We start from the raw sequence: 13,708 nt of genomic DNA, 5'->3' as shown, positions 1-13,708 counted from the left end.
AATATAATTTTATGCATATAGAAAACATAACTTTAACATGAAATTAGAAATACTATCAAACCAGAAAACCAGACATTTTTAGTTACCTTTGAGTTCCCAATAAATCATAAAGAGTTAAGAAACATAAGGACCTTGTCATCACTCAGTTACACATATGGAATTCATATTTAAATATATGAATATTCTCATAAATGTTCACAGGTGTGTGTTTGTTCACTCATTCCCAGAATGCTTCATAGTTCTTTAAAAATACTGTTATTGACCCTTAAAGTATAGAATATCTCATATCTCGTGTACCCTGACTCAAATAATTTCTTCCACAGTTTTATATGTAAACCCACTGTATATGTTTATTAAACATTTGGGTGTTTGTATGCCCATTCCCATGAATATTGATAATCTTTGTGTGACTAGAGTCTCAAAGGGTCAGATAGTAAATATTTTAGGTTCTGTGAGCCAGGAGGCAAAATTGAGGGTGTTATAAACATATTTATATAACCATTTAGAATGTAATCATTTAAAACTGTATAAACCCATTCTTGGCCCATAGACTACATACTTTGCTGACCCCTGGACTAAAGTATAGTCAATGTATTCTATTTTTGGTGTCTAATAAATCATACAAACAGGCAATAAATAGTCTCAAACTTGACCAATGTAATAAGTTTTTTAACAAAGTAATGCAAGTTAAGCTTTCTGAAAATTAAGTATCCAAGAGTGTTTTTGAAAGCCGTGTTTAAGGTAATGATCATGTCTGTTGGAAGCAGTGATTTTCTTTTTTTTTCTTTCACATCTTTATTGGAATATAAATGCTTTACAGTGTTGTTACAATGTTAGTTTCTGCTGTACAACAAAGTGAATCAGCTATATGTATACATATATCCCCATATCCTCTCCCTCTTGAGCCTCCCTCCCACTCTCCCTATCCCATCCCTCTAGATAGTCACAAAGCATCAAGTTTATCTCCTTGTGCTATGTGGCAGCTTCCTACTAGCCATCCATTTTACATTTGGTAGTGTATATATGTCAGCTACTCTCTCACTTCATCCCAGCTTCCCCTCCCCCCCGTGCCCTCAAGTACGTTCTCTACGTCTGCATCTTTATTCCTGCCCTGCCACTATGTTCATCAGTACTGGGAAGCAGGGATTTTCTAATAATGCTATATTTAGTGCATTCTTCCCCTTCTCACAAATTTCTGTGGCGTTAGATTGAAAACTGAGTATCAAACAGGATGTAAACACTGACTGAGAGAGTGATTTAATTCAGAGTGCTTTTATATAGAAAACTTTCCTGACACAGAAATGTATTAAAGTCAAGCAGCTGAAGAAAATTAATATTTAGCAAGCACCAGTCTTGTGCTGGGGTCTAAACTGTGCTTTTTTATTTTATTTGTTTACACCGAACGTTAAAAGTAGTTCCCACATGTTACTATAACAACACTCCGTGTTACTGATTCTTCTTTTCTAAAACACTGCTTTGATATGATATCAGTACTTTTAATCGAATGTCTTTGGTTTCTTTGCAGATCTTCTTCAGCAGTACCGCACTGCTGTGTGCAGGTTGGGCAGTGTGAACAAGGACCTTAACGGGCAGTTGGAATACCTTCACACTCCAGATATGAAGAAGAAAAAACAGGAACTTGATGAACAAGAGAAGAATCTCAAACTGATAGAGCAAAAACTAGGTATTGTACTTTCTTTTAACATCTTTCTCTGCATGAAGGTAGTGTTCATGATTAGAGAGAGTTCAGCTACAAGAAAAAAGCATGCGAATGATCCAGAACTTAAATTACAGACACTCTTGACCTCCAAGTTAACTGACAAATGTTTGTAAGCTGTTAGGTCAGCAAGAGTAGTAAGAATCATTCTCAGTATTATTTATTAATTACTCTTCTATAAATTAAGACATTCACTTTTATTGCTTATAATAATTCCAATCTTCTAAAGGATAATTTTCTACATTTTCTGTCTTTACAGGTATGACTCCCACACGTAAGTGTAATGACTCACTGCGTCATCCAATGACAGAATGTCCAGTTCCTCCTAAGAGAATGAGAAGAGAAGTTACAAGACAAAATAGGTGAGTCTACTATGACCCGAAAGTTACGATTGCTTAGTTTGTCAAGGTTTTGGCTCTTTATACTTTAAATATAGCATGAGGGTATTTTACCCACCTTGAACCAGAATTAATTTTGTTTCTTTTTAACTGAACTGAGTGATGATGGATAATGAAGATAAGATGTAATCATTATTTTCTCCTTAGGATGCTCCAGTTTTCTAAATGATTTTTGCAAATAATTTGGAAACTTTCTAATACACTGCATTCTGCTTCATAGGATCAGCAACTTAAGTATAGAATATAGAATATGCAGAATCATTTGTACATTACTCATATAAAAGTTGCTTATGATATGTGGTTTGGAAAATCAGATACCATTTATATAGCTCACCAAGAAGCCACCAAAGCCATCTGCATCCTAACTCAGTGAAGAAAATTGTCTGTTTCAGAATAGATGCTAGTAAGGCCATCCCACAGAAAGATACCATAGTACTGGGATTTATTATACATTATTTCAAAAGGTTCAAATATAGACTCTGCCTGAATAAGTTTCTCGTATTGACCTTTGAGGAGTTCCTTTGAGACCGTGGTATTTAGAATTGGTATTCTATGCCCTGTCCATCTACATATTCTACATTTATTCAGTAACCATTTGATTATTTTGTGCTGTATGTTGCTAGGTAAATAAAAGTGACATGGTTCTTGCCCCCATGGGAGGTCTGCAATCCTGTGCAGAAGAAGAATTCAAAAAAGTAATCCTTTTTCTATATATAAAAATATAGAATAATGTTAAGTTTTACAAAAGAACAAAGGATAGGACTTCCCTGGTGGTGCAGTGGTTAAGAATCCACCTGCCAGTGCAGGGGACAAGGGTTCAAGCCCTAGTCCGGGAAGATCCCACATGCAGCGGATCAACTAGGCCCGTGCGCCACAGCTACTGAGCCTGCGTGCCACAACTACTGAAGCCCACATGCCTAGAGCCTGTGCTCCGCGACAAGAGAAGCAGCCTCAATGAGAAGCCCGCACACCGCAACGAAGAGTAGCCCCTGCTGATCGCAATTAGAGAAAGCCCGCGCACAGCAACAAAGACCCCAACACAGCCAAAAATAAATTTAAAAAAAAAAAAGAACAAAGGATGAAGTGATGTAGAATAATGGGAAAACGATGTTGGTTGCCGGGATGGATGCATTTTAACAGAGAACTGAAGGATGAGAATCCATCCATGTAGGGACTGGTTTCAGTCAGAGGGAGAATAGGTATGAAAGCTCTGAGAAAATAACAAGCCTGGCATATTTGAGGAACTGAAAAGATGCTTGTGAGTCTAAAATATAGTGGGTAAGAGGGAGAAAGTCCCAAGACGTGGTTGGAGAGGTAAACTGAAGCCATAGTATTCCCCTCCCCAAAATAATATCTTGCAAAAAAATTGTGAGATCATGACACCAACTCATTGATAAATTCATATAGAAAAGACATGCTCATTCTTTCTTACGTGAACTTTCAGGGTAACCAAATAATTGGAGAAAGTTTTTTATAGAAGGTCTTCTTTATAAAGTTCTTTATATAAGAATAAAGTATGAGAAGCATGATAGAATTAAAACATCACATTTTGGCCACTCCTAATAAAATAATAGATTTAGGAAATAATAATCAATGGATACCCAAATGATTAGGTAAAAAGTTGAGGAGGAAACTTAATAATAATGGCCCCGCTGCTGTAGGAGGGACCCCAATAAAGCCTTGCCTGAAAAAAAATAATAGTAATGATAATAATGGAAAGATCAGATGGACATTCCTGAACCCACTGATTAAAAAGCAGGATATTTGCTATTATGTGATTCAGTAGAGAAATAACCTGAATCTAATGAAGCTTCCAGTCAGCCTTTCTCAGCTGGGGTTCTGTGCAGGAAATAAGCACTGCAGAAGACTGGGTGACTTTTCCCCAGGATAGTTCATCTAACATTCTAGATGCACAGGAAGGAGGTTAATTCATTGCATACAATAGATACCTTAAGGTATTAAAGCTTAAATCTCTCACGAATTTGAGAAGGGCCTTCAATTTAACTCCAAGTGTACAGGAAATAAGGGAAATTTAGGAACAAGTTAAATGATGCCATCAGGAAGCAATTAGCCAAATCTAGAATGTCAAGAATATAACATTGTACAGGACAAATGACTGGTTTTGTTAATAAATTAATGACATAAAAGAAGCATAGGGAGAAGGGTGAACTGTTTGTTATAGAATAAAAGTAACTGAAAGTTATAGCAATCAAATGCAAATTGTAGACCTTGTTTGGATATGGATTTGAATCTTTAAAATGCAGTTTTGGAAAAATTTGGAGAAATTTTTAAATCATCTGGATATTAGATATATTAAGGAATTGTGAATTTTGTGTATAATAGCATCATAGAGTTTATAAGATAAATATACAGTTAGAAATGTGTACTGAGGTATTTACCAGTTGAATAACATGATGTCTGGGATATACTCTAAAACACTACAGGATGAAACAAAAAGTGACAGCATACCAAACTAAGAGTGGGCAAAATGTTATTATATTATTTCTTCTGCTTTTCTGTAGGTTTGCCATAATTTTTAAAGAAGTGTTTTATGGAAGATGGGAAACATTTTTCCAGTTTTTTAAAAGACCAAGTGAGGAAATTCCTGTCAGGCAGTTTTAAAGTACATATTCTTGAGGCTACCCTGCAGCCTCAGCACTGAATTAGCCTAGGACCTTACAGTTCTACAGAACTACAAATGATGTCATTAATTTGGATCTTATTAGTTAAGATTTTGTAGCAATTCAGAGATGGTATGGGCTAGTTTCTTTTTTAGTTTCAGTTTATATTTAAGTTGTTAGTAATAGTATCATTTTCATTAAAGTAATACATGTATATAAATGAATTGGTGTATAGATTTAGTGTTGTACTGTAAAACGTGAACCACACATGTAATTTAAAATTTTCTAGGAGCCATTTTAAAAGAAACAGCGAGATTAATTTTAATAGTATATTTTATTGAACACAGTGTACAAAATACTATCATTGCAACATACTGCAAATAGTAAATTATTAATGAGATATTTAAAACTCTTTTTTTCATACAAAGTCTTCAAAATTCAGAAGACAGCAAATCTCTATTAGGACTAGCTACATTGCAAGTGCTCTGGAGCCACACGAGGCTAGTGGCTACCAGATTGGACAGCACAGGTATTGAAAGAGCTTATGATGATGAAATCTTGCTCCTGTGTATCCTTACCCTGTCCCATTTCCCAGAGGCAACCTTTGTTTTAACTGTTCTGGTTATTCTGTTGTTGCCTCCATTTTTTGTATACATTATGTTGGTCTTGTTTTATCAGCTTTCAGACAGCACAGCCCACCCAACACCTTGGTGTGGAGGTCTGTCTTGCCTGGCCCACCTCATGACTTTTGGACTAAATTGTTCTGAATTATTTTAGAACTTACCCTTTCTCGTGATTATTTAGTTATATTCTCTCCTGTAACCATCAACCCAGTCCTCCATGCTTTTTTCAAAGGTAGAAGGTGATAAACAACATGTATTATTATGGCTATGTAAATATTTAGTGTAGGCAAAGTGTGTACTAGGATTACATTTCCCTCTCTGTAAGGTTCTAACGTCATGACTCTTACTTAGGCCGCCAGTCAGTGTTCCAAGCATGAAAGTCAAATAAATCTTCTGTATTGTATCAGTTCTTAAAATCATGTTAAATTTTAATCCGGTTCTTATTTAGACTGTTTCTTGGATGTTGTTAACTTCTATGGAGTTTCTAATTTTCTTTTTTCCTTCAGTATGTAACTTGATCTTGTATTCTTCCACCTGCTTTAGTAACTAGTAACCATGTAGGCCTTCTGGGTCCTCCTTGGCTGCTCTCTCGGGTTGAATCCATTGTTTCTTGGATTCCTTGTCTTCCTTTCTCTCATAACTTCCTTATGAAAAGTGTGTAGAAAGAAACTGGTGCCCTTGCATGTCTGAAACGGTCTTCCTTCTGCCTTCACATTTGATTGAGGTTTTCTAGGAATTACAGGATAGAAACAAGGCTGGAATATAGTAAAGGAGAAGGTACTGGGAATAGTCGAGAGACAGTGGGACAGACACAGTGCCTGGTGGAACCCTGGACTCAGTCAGGGAAGTCCAGCCCAAAACAGGAAGGATGGGAGCAGAATGGAAAAGGAGAGGAAACCTAGCCTAGAACATGCCAAATTTTCAACCCCAAACTTTGAGAGCTTTGTTCCCTTGTTCCAGGTATTAAAGCTCCCACCAGGAAGTTAGATAATGATGGTAATTAGTTAGTTAAATGTTGGTATATTGGCTTCTGGTGTACTTGGTGGCACCCTAGAGGCTTGTCTATTGCCAGCATCTAGGGACTAGCAACCTACTAGTTGGCTCTCCAGCCACACCCTTAAAGCAAAGCCTGTTTGTCCACGCCCCTGCTCCCACTATCCCATAAAATTCCCACTCAGAAAGGAGCCTTAATGGGAAAACAGTTCTATTTTTATAACAGCAGAAGAAATCTAGGCCAGCAGCACAGTCCTCTTTCTTAAATGTAATCGTACAACCAAGAGACATCACACATATGAGGGGAGTCAACAACATGTGAGGGGAAATCCAAGATAAATAGCAAAACCAACCCTGGAAGATGATTCAACCGAACTCTTTTAAAAAAACTGTACATAATTCCTGATTAGATTGCAGAAGGATTTATATTCATGAAACTAAGAGGGTATTAGGAGAAAAAAACAGCCAGGACAAGATTACACATTACAGATACTGTTGCTGAAATTTAAAAATTCAAAGGACTATGGGTGGGGGAAGCCAGGCGAGGAGGGGGAAAAAAATTCAAAGGACTAAAGTAAAGGAAACTTCCCAGAAAAATAAGGAAAATATGTGAAGAGAAAGGAGAGGAGATGTAGAGAACCAACTGAGACTATCAGGAATCCTAGAAAGAAGAAAATGGAGAAGAAAAATCATGTGGAAGAGAATTCCCAGGGATGAAAGGGTCCATTGAACGCCCAGCACAATGACTGACAAAAGATATACCAAGATAATTCATAGCAAAACTGTAGAATATCAAGAAAAGAAGGAGTGTAAATGTTTTCATAGAGAGAGACCATATTGTCAGTACAGCTTTGGGCACACAGAAAACAAACGTCTAGCTTTGTGGTGGCAGGTGAGATTTAAGTTGCAAATTTGGTGTATTCTAGCCTATGGCTTCCCTTTTGCATCCTGCTTACCTTTGGGAAATTTAAAATCACTTTAAATTTCAGTTTAAAATTTAAGTCACCGTTTAATTAGTAATTTCCTCATCCCCAGCCTCTGCCCCAGTCTCTGCCTGTTCTCCATAAATCACACCATATCAAAAATGTTAGAGCACTTGAAATTAAAGTATCTTTAACAGTACTGAAATAGTGATATATTTCATCCATACAATTGGAAACAAATTCAGTAGTAGGAAATAGTAACATAATGTGTGTGTGTTTATATGTTATTATTTATATTAATATGTGGCTATTACCTATTTATATATTTATTGTTAGCTTTTATAGGGATTATATACCATATTTCATCAACTGTAGGATGTCAGTAATTATTAGAAACACCATTTTTCATGAAACGTTAGAACACTGCAAATTAACTCATGACATTATAAGGTAGATTTCAGAGATGTTAAATGTGGAAAAAATGTGGATTTTAGAGTCAACAAAATATACTTAGCAATATATACTATGCAATAGACTCATTTTCTTCAGTAGAGGCTTCAGTTTTCTAATTGATTTTCTACTAATAAAGATTACAAAATAGCTCTTTATCAAAATTGTGTGTCTTCTATTTGGAGATGGCAGTTCAGGGAACTATTATTAAAAAATAGGGCTTCCCTGGTGGCGCAGTGGTTGAGAGTCCGCCTGCCGATGCAGGGGACACGGGTTCGTGCCCCGGTCCGGGAGGATACCACATGCCTCGGAGTGGCTGGGCCTGCACGTCTGGAGCCTGTGCTCCGCAACGGGAGAGGCCACAACAGTGAGAGGCCCGCGTACTGCAAAAAAAAAAAAAATAAATAAATAAATAAATAAAGTATAGGGCTTCCCTGGTGGTGCAGTGGTTGAGAGTCCGCCTGCCGATGCAGGGGACACTGGTTCGTGCCCTAGTCCGGGAAGATCCCACATGCCGCGGAGCGGCTGGGCCCGTGAGCCATGGCCGCTGAGCCTCCGGAGCCTGTGCTCCGCAACGGGAGAGGCCACAACAGTGAGAGGGCTGCGTACCGCAAAAAAAAATAAAAAATAAAGTATATCTGAATAAGGAAATATCTGCATAAATATATACTAAAATGTTCGTTCTGTTCATCTCTACGTGAATGGAATTGTGGGTATTTTTAAGTGTTTTTCCTTTTGCTTGTCTTTGTGACTTTTCTCTAATGAGCGTTGTAACTCTTGTTAATTTTTTAAATGGTCATTTCATTTTAGGAAAGGGGAAAATAGGCAAAAATCTGCAGAATTTGGGTCTGGGATACACCATTCCAGAGAACTGTGCTACAAATTACTTACCCCTTCCTCTGTATATGTTAACTACTGTTTTTATGTTAAGCTTTTATTTGTTTGTTGCATACATGTGAAAGAAGTGGTTATATACAAGGATTTAATTGTCTGTTTATACCAAGAATTATTATAATTAGTAGAACATAGTTCCACTGGATACTTAACAATCCAGGTCTGATGAGGGAGTTACAGGAAAGGAAAACTTTGGTACATAAAATTTACTGTGTTTTTTCCATTTTGATCAGGATTATGACCAAAACAGATGTGTGAGAGGTGACAGAAGAGGGGGCCTATGGTCTCACTAAGAATGCCCTGCCTTCTGCAGCTCTGTTTCAGAAGACCAAGAGGGTGACTTACAGACGAACACTTCTGGGGATGATAACAAGTATCTAGACGTGTATTTCCATGTCTAGCCAGATGGCGCTGGAAACAACCATTCAGTTTTGTGAATCTCACCGAACAATATGGGTTTACTGGAATTCTTCCAGTCATCATGCCCTTTGGTTGTCATTATCTTGCAGGTGTGTCAGAGATATGCAACTATGGTAGTGACTGCAAAACTGACACATAGCATTTATTAATCCTGAAGAAAAGTGTATGTACTATTTTTCAGTATGTTTATCATAAATATGCTACAACTATTTCTTGAAAGCAAACCTTTTTATTACTTTTGTGTGAATTTATTTAACATAACTGTTATGTCTGTTGTGTTTAAGGAAAGTTCTAGAGGTTAGGTATTTAATTGTAAATATGCAAGGAAACTTTTAAGAATTCAGAATAAATGTAGACAAGCACAGGTATCTGGGAATTCAAATGTTAAGATATATGGAAAAACATTAAAGTGATGGGTGGACTTGTGACAGCAGTAGCATTTTAAATTTCTAAAGACTTACCCTGTATATATATGTGTATATATATATAATATGCAGCAGCAGCAATTTTATAAGTATTGTTTGACTTTATTAATACTAGATTATATAGTCTCAGCCTTAATTCTATGTTTACGTTATTTTGTAATTTTTTATTACTATTTTTAAGGGGTTAGAGAAGTTGTACACTCCCTCGTTAAGGGAATAAGGGTCTACTAGAAAGTTGCTGCAAAAACATTTGAATTGTGTATTAATTCATGCTAATGTACGTCAATATATGTCTTTGTGTCAGTCCAGGACTATTGGATTCTGAAGTTATTTTATAAGGAAATACTTTTGGTACAGTTTTGTGGCCCAGGAAATTTGTGTGTTTTTTAATCCTTTCTGACTATACAGTGAGGTTAATAAAGAAGATTGTTTCTTCCCTGTTGAATAGGTGCGTTTTCCTTTTTTAAAATTTAAAGCTCCATAAAAGTTACCTTGGTAAAATATTATGATATTTAACCTCTCTTTATAATTGGAAGTCATTTAACTGTTTTGTTGAAGAAAGAAACAAAATGGCAGTAATAAGAATTAACTAAAAGAAAGATTGGATTTCTTGTAAGTAAAACTACTACTTAATAACTGTTAAATATTAGTGACAGAAAGGTAAGTTTCACCTTCTGAGTTTTTTAACTTCTTGAGGTTATGACTTGGTTTCTTACAGTCATTATGAAATGAGTAGGATTAATATTTTTAGTATGTAACTTCCACATAATACTTTTTAGTAAAAACCTTTTAATTTCTATCATTTTTCTACTGTCATAATGTCTTTTCAGTTATATCTGCTAAACATTTTCATGGTATCATCTCTTCATGGTTATGTAATTATATTTATAAATTTACTTTTATACATGTTAATTTCATATTTCTCATTTTTTTTTGAACACATAATACCTCTTTTGACTTCAAAAAGAGGTTGCTTCTTTTTAGCAGGTATATATTTAGGGATACGTTAGCAGCATTAAAATTCATGGTAGAACACTTGGCCTTAAAATATTAATTATCTTAAATATAAGGTAAAGTTTCTCCACATCTCACCTTATGCAAGCAGTTATTTCATTTATGAATTCATCAATAACTTGAGTATCTGAAAATACTATTTAAGTATTTTGGAGAGAGATCAAATTAGTGTTAAAGAATCACTATCCCGGGCTTCCCTGGTGGCACAGTGGTTGAGAGTCCGCCTGCCGATGCAGGGGACGCAGGTTCGTGCCCCGGTCCGGGAGGATCCCACATGCCGCGGAGCGGCTGGGCCCGTGAGCCGTGGCCGCTGAGCCTGCGCGTCTGGAGCCTGTGCTCCGCAACGGGAGGGGCCACAACAGTGAGAGGCCCGCGTACTGCAAAAAAAAAAGAATCACTATCCCAAGTGACAAGCAATAAAGAGACATTAGTTATATTTTTTTAATGTTAGGAAGCTAATTTCAAAGTAAAATAATGTCTGATAATATAAATTCCTAGTGTTCTGATTCTTTAGACCACACTCCAATAAAACAAATAACATGGACTAGAAAATATTTATATCTTTATGTAGTACCATATTTAAATCTTACTAATAGAATTTGCTTACATCTTTTCTACTTGTGTTTCTCCTCAGTTATTCTTAACCTCTTGTTAAATTCTTGGTGGAAATGGAACATAGCATTTCATTTTTCTATGTTTTCATTTTAGTGGAAATAAAAAATTATGTACCTTGACCTATTTATTTGATAGTCCACTGGTGAAGAATTGAATTTTTTATTAGGTATAATTAAACATAATTGGAATTCACTTTTATGCTTTATACAAGACCATTTGTTATGTTGGGCTAGAAATTATAGGATGATATTTAAAAGAGAAATCTTTTACTTTGTATTTCTTCTGATTTCACTAGTGCTATGATATATTGATAAATCACTACCAAATTTAGTGAAAAAATTTACTTCCATGTTTTCATAGACTAGAATTATGTCTTGATTTGTTAAGCATATTGCATACTTCTCTTCTTCATTAGTTTTGCAGAGTGAATCTCTTGTATGAAGAATTGCTGGGACTTCCCTGGTGGCCTAGTGGTTAGGATTCTGGGCTTTCACAGCTGTGGCCTGGGTTTAATCCCTGGTCGGGGAACTGAGATTCTGCAAGCTGTGGGGTGCAGCCAAAAAAAAAAAGGAAAAAAAGGACTGCTGACAGTTCAACCGTGATCCCTGTATCAAATGTTAATGAAAAGTCAAAAATCATTTTTAAAAAACCAGTCATATGTGTTTAAAAGTAATAATATATTGAGCTTTGGCTACATTTGTGTTAAATGTTCATGTGCTGATTGCCTGATGTTTTTATAATAGAATATAGATTATCCTATTGGTTAGAATGGAGTGCCAGTTTCATAAGACATTTATAAGTATGATTACTGGGATGTTTCAAAATGTAAAATTATAAAGTAGTTGGCCTTAGTTGTTTGAAATACAGAATGGTTTTTTTTGGAACATTCATAAATTCATTAATTTAGCAAATACATATATGTGCTTTTTGCAAACCAGTGTATCTGACCTGTGAAAGGAGATAATAGCTTCTATATGCCGAGTAAAACATTTATATATATTCTTTTCATACGTGTTTGATCCCCGAGCTAAAGAAGCATTGTGTAAGCTCTGCCTATGCTAATCTAGGCTTTAACACTTACCTGCTTTATGACTAGGACAAATTATTTAACCTGTCTGTATCTCAGTTTTTCTCATCTTTAAAATGATAATTGTACCTATTTTGTAAGATTGATTAATAATCAAATGAAACAGTTAGTTGAATGATTAGTATAGGGTCTGGCATTTGGTGAGTTTCCAATGGATATCACTTTCTTCCCTTTGTTAGGCAATTACATGGACAGACAATATGATCACTAAATCTGACTAGAGGTAAGTGAATTGCAGAGAGATGACGGAGCATGTGACACTGAAACTGGGCCTTGATGGGTATGTAGGATTTATATATGCTGCAGTTTGGGCAAGGAGGGAGGAGCTGAAAGGACACTATAAGCGAAGACAATGAGACAAAAGAGCATGTCTTTGGAAGGAGCTCAGTCTGACTCGAGTGCAATGGGAAATAAAGTTAGATCTAATTTGGGAGCAGACCTCTAAAGCTTTGGGCTTTTAAGGAAATACTGAATCAGTACAAGTAACTACAAGTTTTCCAGCAGTCCTAATCAAACCTATGCTTTAAGAATTAAGTGGGGGGCGGGGGGGAAGGGGTTCCCTGGTCGCCCGGTGGTTGAGAATCCGCCCGCCAATGCAGGGGACACAGGTTCGAGCCCTGGTCCAGGAAGATCCCACATGCTGCGGAGCAACTGAGCCCGTGCACCACAGCTACTGAGCCTGCGCTCTAGACCCTGCAAGTCACAAGTACTGAGCCCTCGAGCCTGGAGTCCGTTCACTGCAACAAGAGAAGCCACCGCAATGAGAAGCCCGCGCACCGCAGTGAAGAGTAGCCCCCACTCACCACAACTAGAGAAAGCCTGCATGCAGCAACGAAGACCCAATGCAGCCAAAAATTAAATTTTTAAAAAGTGGAATTCCCTGGCAGTCAGTGGTTAGGACTTGGTGCTTCCACTGCAGGGGGCACGGGGGTTCAATCCCTGCAGGGAACTAAGATCCTGCATGCTGCACAGTGTGGTCAAAAAAGAAAATAAATTCCATGATGATGTTTGTTTAAAAAAAATTGTGGAGGGAGATCAACTTTTGCTAAGACAGCCTGAGGAGCTCTGCTGACCCTGCTCCCCAGTAGCTGGTGAGAAGTATTAAAAGCAGCCATTTAAAACCTCTTGGAATGGTCCTAAGGACAAACAGTAAATGAAGAAATATCTATTCAAGGAAATCTCTGAAAATTCTGTAAGAAAGTTTAGGATCTGTGGCATTTTAAAGCAAACCTCACTGTCCCCCTCCGACCTCTCAGCTCAGCAAGGCAGAGACCCCAGTTCAGACTGCTGCAGCCAAGAACCCTGTGCTCCCTTGACCCTCCATCTCCCAGCCAGAGGGCTTTCTTTCCAGGAGGAGCAAGACTTCAGTGGTTTCTTACCATGCCCACAACTGCGTTTTGCTGAAAGCTAAGTCCCAGGTCAGTGTGGTCAAGAAGTGTGGGCTGTCTCCTTCCTCCCTGGCCCCACTTGTGGGATGGAGGCTCTGCCTTGGACCTGGCATGCTGAGAATAGTGGAGCCTTGATAGCT

The 13,708-nt window shown here is 37.1% G+C and overlaps 1 protein-coding gene across 1 annotated transcript in view; it reads left to right on the top strand.

The window, feature by feature from the left end:
- Nucleotides 1-9,909, top strand: part of SMCHD1 (structural maintenance of chromosomes flexible hinge domain containing 1) — a 128,727-nt gene extending 118,818 nt beyond the window's left edge. The window contains exons 46-48 of the mRNA XM_081252522.1: nucleotides 1,526-1,684; nucleotides 1,977-2,079; nucleotides 8,853-9,909. Coding sequence (XP_081108648.1) covers nucleotides 1,526-1,684; nucleotides 1,977-2,079; nucleotides 8,853-8,877 — 287 coding nt within the window. The 3' untranslated portion in view covers nucleotides 8,878-9,909. The remainder of the gene's footprint in view (nucleotides 1-1,525; nucleotides 1,685-1,976; nucleotides 2,080-8,852) is intronic.
- Nucleotides 9,910-13,708: the final 3,799 nt, after the last annotated feature.

Source organism: Mesoplodon bidens, assembly GCF_964165515.1.
Source record: "Mesoplodon bidens genome assembly, chromosome: 13".
Lineage (NCBI taxonomy): Eukaryota > Metazoa > Chordata > Mammalia > Artiodactyla > Ziphiidae > Mesoplodon > Mesoplodon bidens.
The sequence above is the reverse complement of the archived record's forward strand: the minus strand, read 5'-3'. Positions and strand labels throughout refer to the sequence as shown.